The sequence below is a fragment of the Pongo abelii genome, chromosome 2 (assembly GCF_028885655.2).
Source record: "Pongo abelii isolate AG06213 chromosome 2, NHGRI_mPonAbe1-v2.0_pri, whole genome shotgun sequence".
Classification (NCBI taxonomy): Eukaryota; Metazoa; Chordata; class Mammalia; order Primates; family Hominidae; genus Pongo; species Pongo abelii.
The window spans coordinates 203,401,051-203,420,541 of NC_085928.1; the positions used below are offsets into that span (position 1 = coordinate 203,401,051).

At 41.3% G+C, this 19,491-nt stretch overlaps 1 protein-coding gene across 1 annotated transcript in view; it reads right to left on the reverse strand.

Annotated features, from left to right (window-relative positions):
- The window catches only part of ATP13A5 (ATPase 13A5), a 104,015-nt gene extending 93,387 nt beyond the window's left edge, over positions 1-10,628 (reverse strand). The window contains exon 1 of the mRNA XM_002814426.5: positions 10,520-10,628. Within this exon, the coding sequence (XP_002814472.2) occupies positions 10,520-10,582 (63 nt within the window). The 5' untranslated portion in view covers positions 10,583-10,628. The remainder of the gene's footprint in view (positions 1-10,519) is intronic.
- Positions 10,629-19,491: the final 8,863 nt, after the last annotated feature.

The following is a 19,491-nucleotide window of genomic DNA, read 5'->3' on the forward strand; positions in this document are numbered from 1 at the left end:
GGTCAATATAGGAAAACCAATTGTGTTTGTATATATTAGTAACAAACAATTTGAAAATTAATTAAATACCATTTATAATACCTTCAAAGAAAGAAATCGATTACCTTGTAATAATTCTAACAAAGTTGTACAAGACATCTAAACTGCAAAGTGCATATCATCGCCAAGAGAAAGTAAAGACCTAAATAAATGAAGAGCTGTATTAAGTTTGGGGATTAGCCATTAGTAATCCAATTTAAAATCTCTTCAGACTTTTGTGTGTGTGTGTGTGTGTGTGGTAATTGACAACTTGGTTCTAAAATTGGAATGGAAATGCAAAGGATGTAGGATAGTCAAGACGATTTTTGAAACGAATAAATGTGGAAGAATTATGCCTCCAGAAGTGAAGGCTTACCACAAAGCCACGGTAATTAAGAAAATGAGCAATACACACAAGTATAAACAAAAAGAGCAAAAAACAAAGTCCAAAAAGAGACTCAAACATATGATTTCTTCACTTCCAAGCAAGCAGCCACTGCAATCTGTGTGGGAAAGGGTGATTTGCTCAACTCATAGTGCCAGAGCAACACGAATAGTGCTGGAAAATAAATGAGTACAACCCCCCGCACCGCCCCACCCCACTGATTTATACCGTATGCAAAAATTCATTTGAGATGGCACAAATATGTAAATGTGACAATTGAAACAATAAATCATCTGAAAGAAACCATAGGATGAATTATTCTATGAACCTCAAGTAAGCAAATGTTTCTTAAACAGAAAATAAAAAGAAAGACAAAACAAATGTATTTGACTTTGTTAAAATTAAAAGCTTCTGGCTGGGCACAGTGGCTCACACCTGTAATCCCAGTGCTTTGGAAAGCTGAGGCTGGAGGATTGCTTGAGGCAAGGAGTTCAAGACCGGCCTGAGCAACATAGAAAGACGCTGTCTCTACAATTTTTTTTTTTAATTAGCCAGCAATGGTGGTGCACACCTGTTGTCCCAGTTCCTCAGAAGGCAGAGGTGGGAGGATTGCTTGAGCCCAGGAGTTCAGGGCTTTAGTAAGCCATAATTGCACCACTTCCACTCGGGCAACAGTGAGACCCTGTCTCTACATCTCTAAGTTTTTTTAAAAATGTATAGAAATGAATTTTAAAAGAAAATTAAAAGGTTCAGTTGATTAAAAGGTCTCTGAAGAGGCCAAGCATGGTGGCTCACGCTGTAATCCCAGCACTTTGGGAGGCCAAGATGGGAGGATCGTTAGATCTCAGGAGTTCAAGACAATTTGAGATAAGATTTGGGTGGGGACACAGCCAAATTATGTCACACAGTATATGTTTTTATTTTGACCAACTAATCGAGAGGAAAATTAGATTGTATAAATGATTACTCTTCTGATGTAGTCAGAGTCACTCAGATTTTTTCTGAATATTTACACACCCCAGTAAAATCCGCTGAGAAATGCAGGGTAGAGGAGAGAGCCAGGAGCAATGTTTGTACCATAAAAGGAAAGTAAACAGTATCCAGAGGTGGTGTTAGTGTAAAGATACTGGAAATAGGATGAAAGTGTCTGAATCTTAAACCCATTATACATGGTTCCTTGCAGTAAAGTGAGTTTTGCCACCTATTACCTGTGAGCTCAGGATTTAACTTCTCTAAGTCTCAGTTTCCATCTCTGTACTTAGAGGAATATTAATAGCATACACCTGGAAAAACAGTGCAGCTTAAAGAGAGGTGTAAGGTGTTGAGAGAAAAAAGCAGCTCAGTCAATGACAACAGGTGATTTTATAACAGGTTCAGTCACAGGGGGAAAGAGGTGACTATTTCAGCTTTTAGTTGCGATATACTGGATCAAGACCGGTAATAGAAACAGCCTGTGTTCCATGAGGCCAGTAACCCAGATCTGCCACCTATAAGTTGAGTTGAATAGCACAGAAATTGTGCCCATCTTCACACAGGCTTGATTTGTATTCTGTCTAAGCAGTGGTGTTCCTTTACATTTTTGTTTCCTATAGAATTCTGAAAGAGGTACCACAGCCCTAACAGTCTTTTTCTAGGCCCAGAATACAAAGGAAGCAGTCTGGATTAGGAATAACAGTGAAATATGCATGTGCTTTTTCACAGAGGTTATTGCCATAAATCGCAACTTAGAGCCAGGCTTCCCTTCCAGGTCTGACACCAGAACCTCTTTTCTTTATACCCCACCCCGTTGCCTTCTAGAAGCTCTCACTTCTGTCCTTTGCTCCACTATTTACCAGCTGTGATTTAAACTTGCTGAACTTCAGATTTTTCATGTGAAAAATGTGGCTGGTTGTAAAATGCATCAGAAGTAGTTTGGTGTAGCAGTTAAAAGCTGAGGATATGGCATGGGAAAACCAAGTTCAAATCATACCTCTACTATGTAACCATATATAAGACTTTGGCAACCCACTTTACTTCTGATGCTTTAATTTCCTCCTCCACAGATGAGAATAATAACAGTCACTATTGTCTAGGGTTATTGTTAGAAACTAATAAGATATGACGTCTTGAATCCCTTTTACTTTTATCTATATTTGACAATAAAAACTAATTGACTCTATTTGATAATAAGATCCTTCTGAGTACTTACTTAGGTGTTATTTAATTCTCACCACAACCCTATGAAATAGGCATTATTATTTACTAAGTATTAACATTTATAAATTATTTGTAGAACAAAAACAGTCTTGGAAATGTATGTTCAAAATAAATACTAAATCATTCAGTCTGGAGTAAGAAAAACTTTTCACTATCTAGCAGTGTGATTCGAAACCCAATACAAAAGAGATGAACATATCCCACTCTTGGCTACAGGTATTCCCATAATTTCAGCTGGCACTACTATAACAAGAGTGCTAACATATAGTCCTCCTGCAAGTGAAGCGCAACTAAGGACCTTTGGTGAGGCTAACAGCAGAGAGGAGTGAGTGTGGGTCAAAAGATAATGAGATGCCTGGCCCCATTAGCAAGAACAATTTCTGAAAAGAGAATTTGCTCTAGATCAAGGGCATGGGACAACATGGCAAGTTCAGTTAAAAGTCATTTGTAAAATAAGAGCATTGTTAACCAGGGAGGGAGTCTCAGAGATTATTTGGTTCAAATTTCTCTCTAGGAAAAAACAGCTATACAGCGTTCTTTGCAGATGAGCATCTATCGTCTGCTTAAGAGGGGCTTTTCGTTGCCTTACAGGGCTGCATACTGTCTTGTTGGACAGCTGTGATGGTGTATTAGTTTTCTGTTGCTGCATAGCAAACTCAGTGTCTTAATACAACACAGATTTATTGTCTCAGTTTTTATGGGTTGGGTATTCAGTTAGCTGGGTCCTATGCTGAGCGTCTTACAAGACTAAAATCAAGGTGTCACCTGAGCTGTGCTCCTTCTGGAGCTAAGAGACCTCTTCACACTCATATGGTTGTTGGCAGAATTCGGTTCCTTGCAGCCTTAAGATGGGGGACCCCATTCTCTTGCCGGTAGTCAGCTGGAAGCGACTCTCAGTCTTAGCAACCACTCCTTACCATACGGCATCTTCCATCTTCAAAAATGCAACATAGAACCTCCCTTGCATCAGACCTCTCTCGTGCTTTAACTATCTCTGACTTCAGGAAAGGCCCAGTCTCTTTTAATGATTCACCTGATTAGGTCAGGTGTACCCAGTCTCCGTTTTTACTAACTCCATTGAGTTCATGTGGATTATAACTGTAAAGTCCCTTTTTCCATAGAACATAATATAATAATAGGAGTCCTAGCTTCTCATATTTACGGGTTCTGCCCACATTCAGCTAGAGGGGATTATACAAAAGGAACAGTGATCACAGGGGTGTCATGTTAAGTTTCTGCCACCACAGATGATTAGGAAGTTCTGGCAGGTGCGGTGGCTCACACCTGTAATCAGCACTTCGGGAGGCTGAGGCGGGCAGATCACGAGGTCAAGGGATTCAGACCAGCCTGGACAACATGGTGAAACCCTGTCTCTACTAGAAATACAAAAATCAGCTGGGTGTGGTGGTGTGCTCCTGTAGTCCCAACTACTCAGTAGACTGAAGCAGGAAAATCGCTTGAACCTGGGAGGGAGATGTTGCAGTGAGCCGAGATCATGCCATTTCACTCCAGCCTGGGCAAGACTCCATCTCAAAAAAAAAAAAAAAAAAAAAGGGAAGTTCTGCCGTAAGGAAAATAGATATGACTGGAGTCTACCAACCCCTATTTTTGTTCTCCACAGCAGCCTCTCAACTCTTGGAAGACAAACATTATGACTGTTCTTTGGGAAACTGTTTCTAATTTCTTTTAAACAGTTCTTATGATATGCACATATTCCTCCAAATACATTGTATTTCTTGAAATTTCTAAGTATGAGTTTTAGAATTAAATATAACTTCCTAGATTTTTCCTAAAAAAATACAGATTATGGCAGAACTTTTATTTATTTCTTCTATTCTGCAGAACAGGCTTCTAACAAGGCATTCCAGGGCTAATTTTTTATAGCTACATCACACTGGCAAATAAAATTCAGCACATCAAATAAAGCACTTCAATTACTTTTTCATGTATAACTACCAAACCCAAGTCACTGATACCCTCACCTTGTTTTTTGAAAATAACTTAAAACAAAAACTCAATAATGAGGTCTGTTACATTGCATCTTGCCAATTTCTCACCTACAATCCAGCCTAGAGAAATTTTTGAATCTTGATTCTGTCACCTATATTGTTGTTCTTCCCTTATAGCTAGGTGTCAGTTGAAGATTGATAAGCTTACCTTTACCTCATTCAACCTGATAATATACATGTTGACCGAAAACAGGAGAGAGCCAACAGGGCTGGCTTTCAGTTTCAATTTTTACTTTTCAGTTTTAATCCTTTGAGTGGTTTTTTTGGGGGGAAGTTCTTTATTGGAGGACGACCTTGTGTATGTAAGATACATTACATTGTATATGTAAAATAATCTATGTTTAAAATTCCTGATTTTTCTTTTTCTTCTTTTTTTGAGATAGAATCTCACTCCATTGCCCAGGCTGGAGTGCATTGGCGTGATCTCGGGCCACTGCAACCTCTGCCTCCCAGGTTCAAGCGATTCTCCTGCCTTAGCCTCCCAAGTAGCTGGGATTACAGGCACCTGCCACCATGCCCAGCTAATTTTTTTTTATTTTTTTATTTTTAGTAGAGATGGGATTTCGTCATGTTGGCCAGCCTGGTCTCAAACTCCTGACCTCAGGTGATCCACCTGCCTCGGCCTCTCAAAGTGCTGGGATTACAGGCGTGAGGCACCGCGCCCAGGCAATTCTTGATTTTTTTTTAACAACTCATCACGTATTACTTGTTTTCTCAATGATAGCCTCAAACAATGATCATTCTTTACATTTTAACCAGAAGAAAGGGAAATATCCTCAACACCAATCTCACTTAATATATGTATCCCTGCATTTTCTAATTATTTTTGCACTTTGTAACTCTTGATCCCTTGTACATAAATGAACCACTTATTTTTCATAGCACTTATTTTCCATATCTCGCTTGTGGCCCTCACAAAACTTGTGAGTCAGGAGAGCTAGTGGTATTGTTCTTAGGTAAAAAGTCAAGGCCAAAGAGGTGTCCACAACCACATGGTTAGCAGCAGAGCCTTGACTAAAGCCCAGGTTTGCTCTCTCAGAGTCCAGGGCTCCTCCACTGTTCAGCAGAAGAAAATTACTTCGAAGCAGAAGAAAATTACTTCGAAGCAAAATGCACCTTTGTCAGTTCTGTTTTGTCCACACCAAGCAGCCATTTTGCCCTCTGGGGCTGCTCTGATGTGTAATTTTGACATTTTGTTGGTGGGTGTCTGTGCAGAAGGGGAACACAGATGGAATTGCTGGGCTCTGCAACTGATATGAATGAAGCAGCACTTGTGGCTCCAGTGGGGTCAGAATCAAAGTCATCTTCAGAAAGCAAATGCAGCCTGTGGTCACAGGAGCTGCTGAAACAGAGGCTGATATGCACACAGTGTGCCTCCAGACAAACCAGGCTGAGAAGAGCCATCATGATTATTTTTCCTCCCAGCAGGGTATAATGATAAAATAATACCTATCAGTCATTGAGAACATTCCAGGCTTCCTATGGAGGTTCCGTGAAACAGTGGTCAGGAGATAGTCTGTGCATGTATTTGCACACACACACACACACACAGAGAGAGAGGAAAGATTCCATGGGTGCATAAGTGTGGGAAATATGGTGCACTGTGGCTGGGTGAGGTGGCTCATGCCTATAATCCCAGCACTTTAGGAAGTCGAGGCAGGAACATCACTTGAGCCCAGGAGTTTGAGACCAGCCTGGAAAACGTAGGGAGACCTCATCTCTACTGAAATTTTAAAAAATTAGCCAGTGGTTGTAGCACATGCCTGTGGTCCCAGCTATATGGGAGGCTGAGGCAGGAGGATTGCTTGTGCCTGGGAGATGGAGGCTGCAGTGAGCTATGATCACACCACTGCACTCCAGCCTGTGTGGCAGAGTAAGACCGTGATACACACACACACACACACACACACACACACACACATACACAGTGCTATATAGTGCACTGTAAAGGCCCCTTAAGAGATCACGAAAAACCATAATATTGATATGGTTTGAATGTGTCCTCCAAGGTTCTTGTGCTGGGAGGTGGGGTGAATAAGAGGTGATTAGATGGCAAGGCTCTGCCCTTGTGAATGTTGTTTTCACCCTAGTGGGTTAGTTATTGCCAAGTGGGATCATTATAAAAGCAAGTTGGGCCCCCTCTTCCTCTCCTGCTCTCTCGTGCTCTCTTGCCCTTTTACCTTCCACCATGGGATGACACAGCAAGAAGGCCCTCACCAGGTGTGGTCCTTTGACCTTGAACTTCCCAGCCTCCAGAACCATAATAAACAAATTTATTTTCTTTATGACTCGCCCAGTCTGTGGTCTTCTGTTGCAGCAGCACAAAGCAGACCAAGACAAATATACTCAAGATTTGAGAAGCCCTGCTGTTACCTGAGTACCCGTTTCACACAGTATTTCTCAAACCTAATGGGGAAGGAGAACAGGGAAACTTCTTATATAATACCTACTGCAGAAGATATGTTTAGAAAAGCTGTATTACCTCATTTAATCCTCACCACAATCCCAAATGGTAGGTATTAGAGAGGTCAAATAACTTGCCTAACAGAACTAGAATTCAACCCAGGTCAGCCTGAAGCCAAATCCCATTCCATTAAGTGTGGAGCTATATAACCTGGAGGCTTCAGATCTATTTAGGGTCTTGTGTTTTGAAGGTTCCTGTGGGCTCTTAGTGAAGCTATGGGTCCTGAGACCTCTAGAGAAGACAAGAAAAGCTGACTGCAAATGGAGAGGCTGAGGGCAACACCTGGGCAGGGCAGAGTTTTAGGAAAAAGGCAGGTGAAGAAAAGGAACCTATTAGAGCTAGAGAGTAATGAGGAGGGTGGGAAGTGGATGGAAGTAGGTTGGAAAAAACAATAAAGACCTGTACAGTGAGAATATTGATTGCAGGGCTGTTGTAAAGTTTTGGGTAAAATGAAAACCTGTGTGTCAAGCACCTAGCACCACACCATGCCCGGGACAGTAAGCACTAGCAGGATGAGAACAGGAGATGAGAATGATAACAGGGATCAACTCTAGAGGCCAGTGCAAGGCTTTATCTCCATGCTGAGCTCAGCAGAATCGCGCAAGACTGAGCTTGCATAATCTCACAGCATCGCCCCTCCGTCCACTTAGGCTCTTCATGGGTGTTTGATTGAAGGAGTTCATTATTTGCCTCGACTGTCTCTAATTTTTACCACAGTGACTCTCACGATCACAACTGATTGTTCACTTGAAATAATGAATGCAAGTAAAAGTTAGACTGGGCCACAGGGAATCTTCAGGGAAGGAAGAGCAAGTGGGGTGAGGCTGTCAACATCACAGAGTGACAGCCCCCAAGGCTGGGACTAAACCGTGCCCAGGTTTACTTTGACCTACTGATTGTTTTCAAAAGATGAATTTGTTTTCAAAATTTATCATCAGGCTACATCACATAAAAAGTCAGATTTCTGGCTTCCCTTGATTTATTTATTTTTTGCCTTTTAGCTTTAAAAACATCTGTTTCTAGAATCTGGGAAGTCCAAGATGAAGGTGCTGGCAGATCCAGTGTCTGATGAGGGCCCTCCTTCTGGTGCATAGATGGCCATCTTTTCTCTGTGCCTTCACATGGTAGAAGGGACAAGGGAGATATCTAGGGTCTCTTTTATTTATAATAAAAACGGGCTTTTGCTATGTTAACCAGGCTGTTCTTGAACTTCTGGCCTCAAGAGATCTTCCCACCTTAGCCTCCCAAAGTGCTGGGATTACAGGCATGAGCCACCATGCCTGGTCAGGGGTCTCTTTTCTTTTTTTAATTTCCAACTTTTATTTTAAGTTCAGGGGTACATGTGCAGGATGTGCAGGTTTGTTACATAGGTAAAAGTGTGCCATAGTGGTTTGCTGCACAGATTGACCCATCACCTAGGTGTTAAGCCCAGCATCCATTAGCTATTCTTCCTGATGCTCTCCCTTCTCCCACCTCCCACCTTCTGATAGGCCCCAGTATGTGTTGTTCCCCATCTGGCTTCCTTCTAAAAGGCCAGCAATTGCAAGATCAGGACAGCAATTGCCTGGAGCTAAGTCACGGCTTCCACAGTTCGGTCACCCCAGCTCCCTCAGGCCTACCGGAGTCCATGGATTACCTGATCAACCAGAGTAGGATTTGCATCTGTGCTCTACGTCCCGGAATTCTGAAAAAGAAATCTACAGCCATTTACCCTTCCCCAGAATGAGTTAAGCTTACTTGGATTCCTAATAGACGTTTCTGCTGAGTGTCTGTAAAAGTGTTTGATCACCTGCAAAAATGAAGAAAACTGGGGCACCTGGCTCGTTATTTAATCCTATGATACCAATGTCCTTTTTGTGAGTGAGAGAATTAAAGTATCAGGCTATAAACTTTACAAATACAGCAACTAGTTAGAGAAGAATAAAGAGCAGTGTAATTTTTCCTGCACTCTTATCTACATGTTGAAAACATCAGAGCTAACAGAATTGTTCAGCAGTGAACACAGGTGAATAGATTTTCATTCTTTAAAAGGCTTAATTCTGAAGATTTTAAAGTGCTGTGCTATTGTCAAGCTTAGCGTGCTACAATAATGCAAGCCACAAATATGAGCTGCCTTTGTAATATTAACTTTCCTAGCAGCCACATTAAAGATGTAAAGAGAAGCAGGTGAAAATTTTAGTTAACCTATCTAAAATATTGTCATTTCAATGTGTAAACAATATAAAAATTATTAATAAGATGTTCTACTTTTTTTTACTAAATTCTCCAAAATCTGGTGCGCATTTTACACATAAAGCATATTTTGTGTGGACTAGCTACTTTTCTAGTGCTCAGAAACTACGCGTGGCCCATGGCTGCCTTATTGAACAACACAGATGTAGATGAAATCATATGTTTTCCTTAGATTAGCAAACAAGGATAGGTGGAGGGAGAGCTGGTATGGATTTGCCCCAGATATCACAGGGAACCAGGAGGCCAACCAGGAAACTGACATCATTCTAATCTACAAACCATGTTCTCCAAGTTCTTTGGCGCCCCCAAATGTGCCCTCACTCTGACCCTTCCCCCGTCTGTCTCTGTCTCCTTTCTTCGTTGTCTAACTGGAGCCACTGTTGTACGGTGAACAGCACAGGATGTGGAGAAGGAGTGGGCTGGATTCCCAGCCTGTCCCTTGCAGGCTAATGACCTTGGGCAAGTTATTTAACCTCCCTGGTCTCAGATTTCTTTTCAATAAAATAGGATTAGTTCTTTCATCACTGAGTTCTGAGGATTATATAAAATCATAAATGTAAACACCTCAGCACCAAATAAACACTATAGTTTTCAACTTTCTAATTATTATTTTTAAATGTGTGTGTGTGTGTGTGTGTGTGTGTGTTTGATGAAAACAGCAGTGGGGAAAAAATCGGAGACATGAGAAATGTTTAAAATATGTGTTAAAAATCCCAGGCTACATTCTACTCCTTCTTTAGTAGCTGATGCTTAAAACTTCTCTCTGCGCTTATAAAAAGCATGACTTCAGCCCAGAGCCCCCTAAGCCTAGGTTATGCATACATATCCAAAGCGTGAGAATAAACAAGGAGTTCTTGTTTTCACTAGAGTTTGTTCAATCACATAGCAATCCAGATAATAAGGGGGAGACACCCCATTGAGCACCATGCGGGGCTCTGCGAATACTGTAAATGTCCGAGGAAACATCACAGGTTCATTGCATATGAAGATGGAAAGAATTCTATCATCCAGAGGTCACAAGTTTCTCAGCCCCTGCAGGTTTCCCCACAATAAAATGGTGCTTTGCAGCCCTTAAGGAACCTTACCAGATTGAAACCTTTCAAGGTCCTAAAGCCTGAAACATAAATGCTACACTCTATCTTCTAATTTAGCTGTAGCCCCTACTCACAGCCTAGGGCACTTTGAGAAGACTAATAAAATAAAGGGAAGACTCACCAGTTCATCCTCCTCTCCCTGGTTGAGCAAAGCCCGATGGTCCTTCTTACTGTTCTCCTCCATCTAAACTCAACAGGTGAGGATCTTTTCTGGCTAACTCCTTGGAGAAATGTCAAAATCCCTTGGGCTTCTGTGAACTTGGAATCGTCACGACTTGTGATTGCTCTTCTCAGGCGCTTTTAAAATCTCTTAGTACATACCTTGCCTATTAGACTAAGAAAGGAAAGAGAAAATCTTCTCAGGAACAGGATTGGTCTGTTAATCTGGTTGTTGTGGGGTTTTTTTCCTAGTGTTTGTTTATTGAGCTAAATATGAGTGCCTCAAGACCTGAGGAATGAAGGGGGAAGAAGTTGGAGAACTGGAAAGATAAATAATTTTGTATGCGATCCAAAAATGTCTCAGCCAAGGAATGAGAATAGTCACTTTGCTAAAAACCTAAGGTAAAAGGATTAGCAAGTGAGAGATGTATAAAAACCCTGCAGACTTTGAAAAAGTAATGAACATATTGGGGGTGACAGTGAGAATTGAAGGAAGTGAGGTAGGCTCGTGATAGAAAATGTAGGAATCATTTTGGAATTAGAAAAATCTGAGTTCTAATCCCTGCTTTACTGATGACCCTGGACAAATCACTTAAAATCTGGAATTTCGATTTCTAGTACATAAAATGTCAATAATAACTATAAAGTTATATAAAGATTTAAGATAATATTCATAAAAGGCCAATGATAGCACCCACCACACTCACTAAGAGAGAAGTAATTGTCATCACAATCATTACACTAACCAAGAAGAAAGAGGCTTTAAAGAGTAAACTATATTAATAACTTGATTCTTTTCATTTTCTCTTTAGAGTTTACAAAAGTTTTCAAATGAGCAAAGTATGTGGAGGGAAGAGATGCTAGAAAGACTGAGGATTAAGGATATAGCCCAAATTTCAACACCACTGAATTTGATATTTTGATTAGAAAATAGGTACTGTGATTCATTCCCGAGTTAGTTAATTTGTTTGTGATGAAAACTTTTGTCATTTTATTGGCTTTTATTGTATCCTTGCACTTTGACTATGGAAGAAAATTTGCTGGGAATGAAAACTATTAGAGGATGATACTTGGCTGTTTCTGCTGACTGAAATAGTCATTGATTGCCTTGAGCAGGCGTAAGTGTCCAACTTGGTGTTCAGGAGAGGTCAACATGCTCTCTGACCAGGAGAAAGTGGCTGATGAGAATAAACAGAAAGACAACTATAGCTCTTCATGCCAGAGGCTCCCGACGTACCCATACTGAAGTATAATGTGCCGGTGTGAATGTTGCCTTGTAAGTAGTACCAATCTAAGGTAAAATGCATATTTGAAGAAAGGAGTTCAGGATTTTAGTAAAACCTCATTAAAGACATCAGTGGTGGCTAACATTCTCTTCTTACCCATAAGCTATTTACTGGTATTTCTTGCTGAAAGGACCCCAACTTTGTGCAGCAAGACTTCAGCTAAAAGCACCAAGGATGAGTCAATGATTTGTCTATAGGTGGGCGTGTGGCCCAGTTCTAAACAAAGAAATATAAGAGAAAGACATGGTCTTGTGGGAAAGGTTATTTTATTGATGAAACAGAGAGAACATTTTTTTCTGTCTTCTCCTTTCTGCCTTTCTTTGAAAGTGATCCATGAGAATGCAATGCTTGGAGCATGGTAGCCATCTTTAGGTGGTGAGGAGGATGAAAATCACCATGAAAATTATGGTGAGAAAAGGACAAAAGAGGTTATATGCTTATAACACCACTGATTCATGGACCTTCCTACCCCTAAACACCACGTTAAATACACAATTAAACATTCTCATAAAGCCACTCTTGCTTGGGTCTTCTGTTACATATAGCCCAAAGATATACATAGTACTGGTCTTGACTCCATTCCATTTTTACTCAGCAATTATGTACTGGAAAACAGACGCTCCAGACATTGTGCTAGGCCCTCGAATACAATGGTGTAAAGGAAAGAGCCCTTATCCTGAGGGAGTTTACAGTTACTTGGGAATAACAGATAAGTAAGCAGCCTCTTAATTGGGAAATACACTAAACTCAGATTTAACAGAATACAAACAGGTTCCCAAAGGAAGTGACATTTATTCTGACATCTCAAAGATAAGCAGAAGTTAACAGATAGAAAGAATGGGGGATAGTGGCATCTGGTGAGCACAGTCTAGGCCGGGAGCAAAATGTGTGGAAAGGGTCAAGAGAGGTGTGGGAAAGGAGCACCTATTCGGGGCATTAAGGCGAATAAAAGTAAGACTTGAGACTAGAAAGATGGGAAGTGATGAGTAATAATTATGATGGAGATGCAAACAAAGGTGTGCTCGGTCAAGAAGAGCTTGTCAACCATGGTGAGCTGGACTCTTGTCTCTCCACCAGCCAAGACCCAAGGCCTCAGCTCCTTCCCACTGAGGAACAAGCACTCTTTGCCCTGTACAAGTACAAAATACTCACTCCAAGTTAAAGTCTTTGAATAATCCCAATGCTCATAAATGTCTTGGAGGCACTGAGCTTCCAGGTCCCAGAGATGTGAATGCTGACATTGGGCCCACTCACCATATGATGGATTCATCAGGGCAAAGTTTGTATTAGACAATCTCGAGGGTCTTTAAGTACTGAGCGCTTGCTTTAGCCACCAGAGGACAAGCTCTGTGAAGAAAGTAATCACATGGCATTAAACCCTGCCTCCTGGAAGGTCTGCAACAGACATTATAGCTTATAGGACCTAATGCCAGACCCCCATAAGCAACGTGAAGATCCAGTCATGCCTCGATGGCTTAGCCAGTCCCTTGTAGGCACATGGGTGGAAGAGTCACCTTTTGTGTTTATACACGTGCTGGAGGGTTGAAGGCATCTCTTCTGGGAGAAGCAGCCGCAGGAATGGTGGCAGTGGCCTCTTCCAGATCACACTAGTATTTCTAGCCATAGAGTTCAGGAAGTCATAACTTAAGCTGGAATTCTTTAGATCTTTTCCATCTGAAGAGGTCAGATTCCCTGTTACCTATGACTAGAAGCAAAACAGTGCATCCTGATGAACCACAAAGGCAAACTGTCCTAATAAGAAGGAAGCCGTCAGCACCACACAGCATAAGAGCAGGGGCCTTCAGAGACAAGAGGGGAGGGAAGAGACTGATGAGGAGACTCAGAAAGGAGCAAAGAGTAAAATGTCCACTTCACACAGGGGCCTGAAGAACTGATCATCCCTCAAGAAGCCAAGTCATAGACCGCTGAACAGCTTTCCTATCAGAGTGAAGCCAGAGGAAGTAAATGACTGAGAGAGTGTTTCATCTTCTTCCACAATCCCTGACCTGGAACACAATTTCCAGAAAACAAAAAGAAACAGAGATGGGCAAAAGTTTGCTTAAAGAGGCACAGTGAGATAACAGCAGATCCAGGGCTCAGGCCCGGTTCCCTGCCTCAGAGTCCAGCGTATTTCCACCAAGAAAGGCTACCTGCTCTGGGGCTGTATTTTCTCTAGAACTCTGCTCTGAATGCTGGAGAGGTGAGGGATATGGGGATGACATGGATTAGGGAGAGAGGGTGTGTCACCACCTCTAGTCCATGAGGCTTATTCAACGAAGACACAATGGACGTGGTGAGGTTGGCTAGAACCATACCTCACCCTCCTATTTGGCAGAGACAAGATTCTCATCCCCTATTTTCCCATGAAGTAAGGGGGAAACTTATCCAGATTTGGATGTCTTCTTTAGATTTTCAAGCTCTCTTGATATTTTTCTCCACCCACCAAATGGAGTCCTACTGGAACATTCTATCTTGGAGATCCAGGCTCCTTCCATCTGTGGCTCCACTATCTTCAACACTTGGCTTCCAAGGCTGCCTTGATTATATAAAAGGGGGACTTCATGGAGGATAGTAAATAAAAGTTTCCATGGACTCATCCTGGAAGAGTTACTCTGAACTTACACTAGAAGATTGATTAGAACTCAGTTAGTTGACCACATCTACTTGCAAAGTTGACTAGGAATCTAGTCCACCTGTGTGGTAGGAAGAATAGAAAGTGGGTTTGGGGTTACCTAGCCACAGAGCCCCAGTGATCATCCTAGAGACAGGTAAAGAGATAGATCAGCCTAGATCTCAAGGGACTCTGGTGAGTCTGGTGAGAGAACAAAACCAAGCAGAGGTGACTGCCACACATGGCAGAAGTGATGAAGGCCTGCATGACTGCAGAAATAAAGAGCATCTGTGGAAATCTGAGAGGTTCTACATCTGGCAACAGGGTATGGAGTGGCCTATGATACCTGAGTGACAATGCCAAAAGCTCTTTGCAAGAACCACAAAGGTTAAGAAAATACTTGAATTTTGATACACGACTTGTCCTCTATCTGAAATATGGAATCACATGCCCTCTCTTTAATTGCACTCAGTCTATTCATAAGCAGAGCCAACCAACCCTTGCTTCTTTCACCCCTAACCACCACTGAATCAAAATAACTCACACATTCTCTACAGATTAGAACAAAATAGAAGGAGCTCCCTTTAGAAACACAAATATGGGCTGTTCAAGGTGAAAGTATGATTGTGACCTTACCCACTCCCTACCTCAAATTTTTATTTTGGAGATCAGCAAATTGGGAATTTGGTGATGTGTAGCAAGCCTTAGATGAGTAGAAATAAAATTATGTCTTATCTGGGTACACACATACAAAAACCCCAAATGGTAAATGGAGCCTTCCTGTATTATTATCCTGTATAATACAGGAGCCTTCCTGTATTATTATCCTGTATAATACAGGAGCCTTCCTGTATTATTATCCTGTATAATACAGGAGCCTTCCTGTATTATTATCCTGTATAATACAGGAGCCTTCCTGTATTATTATCCTGTATAATACAGGAGCCTTCCTGTATTATTATCCTGTATAATACAGGAGCCTTCCTGTATTATCCTCTACTTGTCCTGTTAATTCATTTAACAAATAGCTTCTAAGCTTATCAGACTAGTGTTAAGACTGAAGCGGGGGTGGGCAGAAATGAATCAGATGACAATCCTGCCCTTAATGAGTTGATAGGCTAGTAAACAAAGAACAAAAGAGCACGACTCCACTATAGGAGGAATAATGGAATGGGCCAGAGAGGGTGGCCAGAGAAAAGGCTAGATGAGAGAGAGAGAGAGAGAGAGAGGCATGGAGTCTAGCTGCTCAAGGAACTAACAAGTGTGTCTAGCCTAGCAGCTTATTTACCTGCTTGGGGTCACAGAGAACTTTGAGAATCTGAGGAAATGTGTAGGTTTCCCCCCTCCCCAAGAATAATGCACATATGCACATGTGTGGAACATTTTACTTACGTCAAATTTGCCTTACTCTTTAGATGGTTCAAAGGTCTCTTCATTTTATGCTTCTTCATTAATTTCTTGAACAAATATGTATTGAGGACTTACTTCCTATTAGACATTGTTCAAGGTGTTGAGAGGACAGCAGTGATCAAAACAGATAATGTTGACTTTTCAGGGAGCAGGAACTGACTGACAAAGCAAGTAAATAAGTAAAACCCACAGTTTGACAAATAAAACCCACAGTTTGATATTGCCATGGAGAGAAATCAGGTTAAGAATGTGAAGAGGCAGTGCTGGTGGGGGTCAGAAGTGAGGGGAGTGGGGAGTGGAAGGGCATGTGGAGTTGCATGTTAAGTAAGATGGTCCGCTTGTTGAAATCAAGGCCCAGCACGTACTACAGTCCTGTTTTATTACAGATTATTACAGTGAACTGAATGGGCACTGAGGCTTCACCAAAGACATACATTTTTGGTTTTTGTTTGTTCGTCTGAGGCAGAGTCTTGCCCTGTCCCCCAGGCTGGAGTGCAATGGTGCGATCTCTGCTCACTGCAGCCTCCACTTCCCGGGCTCAAGCGATTCTCCTGCTTTAGCCTCCCAAGTAGCTGAGATTACAGGCACCCACCAGCATGCCCAGCTAATTTTTGTACTTTTAGTAGAGATGGGGGTTTCACCATCTTGGCCAGGCTGGTTTCGAACTCCTGACCTCATATGATCTGCCTACCTCAGCCTCCCAAAGTGCTGAGATTACAGGCATGAGCCACCACACCCAGCCCGTTGCTGTTTTAGGAATAATTATACCAATTTTAAAAGCATTCCCCCACCTGTCCCCACATACCCAAACAAAATGTGGTGGTGTTGTCTTCGAAAAGAGAATTTTTGTGTCATTAACATGATGGAAGAACTTTTTTAAAAACGTAACTGTCAAGTATTCTATTTGCATTTAGGAGACTGTTCATCTATGCTAGATTGTCATTTTCCCTCCTTCTCCCACAGAAGTTTACTGGGAATCCATGTCGTGGCTCATAGCTATCCCTCTAACCATACCATGGAAACGCAGGCACCCAATGTGAAAAGGAGCATTTGCTGGGCATCCCTGGCACCGTTCATGTTTTACTCATACTTGAGTAATCAACATATCTAGAATTATCTTGCATTGCCTAAGTCATATGTATATAGTGAATGTTATATAATATACCTGGCAGGTCTGTTTTAATTTAATTGAATAAAGATACAAATACTTTGTAAAAATATTAATAATAACAAGGTGGTCAGGGAAGACACTACAAAGACCTGAGGAGCTAAGGGCACGTGGCTACCTGGGCAAAGAGGGTTCTGAGTAAAAGGAATATCAGGTGTCAAAACCCCGAAGTTGGTGGCCAGGAAGGAAGCCAGAGTGCCTAGGGCAGTGTGCACAGCGAACAGAGTCATAGGATCCCAGGAAGCAAAGCGACGTTGTGGACATATTTGGCACTCAGAGAAGATCATTCTTTACGTCCCCCTTGTCTAGGTGATAAATTTTTTAAGTGTGAGATAGAATTAATAGCAATGGCCAGAAAATAAACATAGACAGTAAAATGGTCTTTTATTGAATTTTGTATATATAATCATGCCAGTAAAAATGATTTTTAAAAATAAAAAATAAAATAAAGATTACTGTACATAAAGAAGTATTCAATACTTTTCAACTATACTAAGATTTTTTTACTAAAGGAGAAAAACGTATACATTTTAATTAATAACATTATAGCAACTAATAAATGAATTTTAATGTAATGAAAACAGAGGCAAAAGGTAAAATTTGGGCAATTAACAAATCATTTCACTCATGGAACATTTTATTTTCTTGACCCATACTTTTTTCAAAAAGTGAACAAAAATTTGAAAAGCAAAATAAATCTCAGTTTTAAAGATATTATTTTTGAGACGGAGTCTCGCTCTTGTTGCTCAGGCTGGAGCGCAATGACACAATCTCAGTTCACCGCAACCTCCGCCTCCCGGGTTCAAGCGATTCTCCTGTCTCAGCCTCCCAAGTAGCTGGGATTAGAGGCATGCACCACCACGCCCGGCTAATTTTGTATTTTTAGTAGAGACAGGGTTTCTCCATGTTGATCAGGCTGGTCTTGAACTCCCGACCTCAGGATCCACCCAGATATTATTCAAATTCAGAAATATATTTCAAGTATGAACTAAAATGTGCACTTACCATAAAAAATGACAATTTAGAATGTGCACTCTGTCTTCTTCTATTTGTAAAGAAGATCCTTGGAAGAAAACCCTCTAAGACAACTAGACTAAATTGGAATGACAATTTAGAATGTGCACTCTGTCTTCTTCTATTTGTAAAGAAGATCCTTGGAAGAAAACCCTCTAAGACAACGAGACTAAATTGGAGCCAGGGAATGGAAGTTGAACAGTGTGGAGAGGGAATTAGATTTTATATTATTGCCAAAAAGCAACCACTGGAGCTTCAATAGTAGTTCTTCAACTTATTCAGCTCTCCTCAGTTAAATTCTGCCCATAACTGTGGAAAATTGCCATATGCAAAACACTATTCTAGGTCCTAAAATGAGGATCCATAGACGAATAAGGTACAAACCTTGCCCTTGAGCTCAGTCTGCAGGAGCCATGCTCTCAAGTCCAAGTCTTACGTATTCTCTACTTTTCCTCCAGCTGCTCTTGTGTCCTATTTTACAAAAGAATCTTTGGCAAGCTCATCTTTCCTTGCCAGGTTCAGGCGTGGCTTGTTACTGATATACATAGGTACCACCCATCTAGGTATGACCGTTCATTGTTTAGCAGGATCCTTTGAGGTGAATTCCTCTGATAGAAACTGGATGATTCAGAATCTGTTGGCAAAAGTTATGATGTTTGAAAGAGATTGATTCTTGGAATATATGCAGCTTCTATTAGAAAGCAAGGCAGCCCAGGGACTTCTGATTACAGCAGGTGAAGCTAAAGAAAAAAAATATTCCCTTTTACCCACTCATAGCTGACTCCTCATCAATGAAGAAATGACTCCTCCACCTCTGCTAGTAAGTTTTCTCTGGATCTCTCATTTCTACTCTTTTTTTTTTTTTTTTGAGATGGAGTCTTGTTCTGTCATCCAGGCTGGAGTGCTGTGGGGCAATGTCGGCTCACTACAACCTCTGCCTCCTGGGTTCCAGCGATTCTCCAACCTCAGCCTCCCAAGTAGCTGGGATTACAGGCACCTGCCACCACACCTGGCTAATTTGTGTAGTTTTAGTAGAGACTAAAATTAGTTTCACCATGTTGGCCAGGCTGGTCTCAAATTCCTGACTTCAGGTGATCCACCCACCTCGGCCTCACAAAGTGCCGGTATTACAGGCATGAGCCACCACACCCAACCTCATTTCTACTCTTATTCTAGGAATGGCTGTAGCTACCCTCCACAGGGGCAGAGACACAAGCTTAGGTAGCTGAGCTAGCTCTTCCATGCCCCTCATGGGAGTCAAGAACAAGAACTTGAACTAAATTCTATGCTCTGCTTGGTTTTTATTGTAAAATGAGGCTTGACATGTTGCAAATACTGTTAATATGTTGTGGATTATTGAAGCAATTTTTAAAATTTAATTCCCTGTGTTTTGGATTTTTTTAAAAACTGCCTTTTCAGTCATCAAATAAATATTAATTGATTTA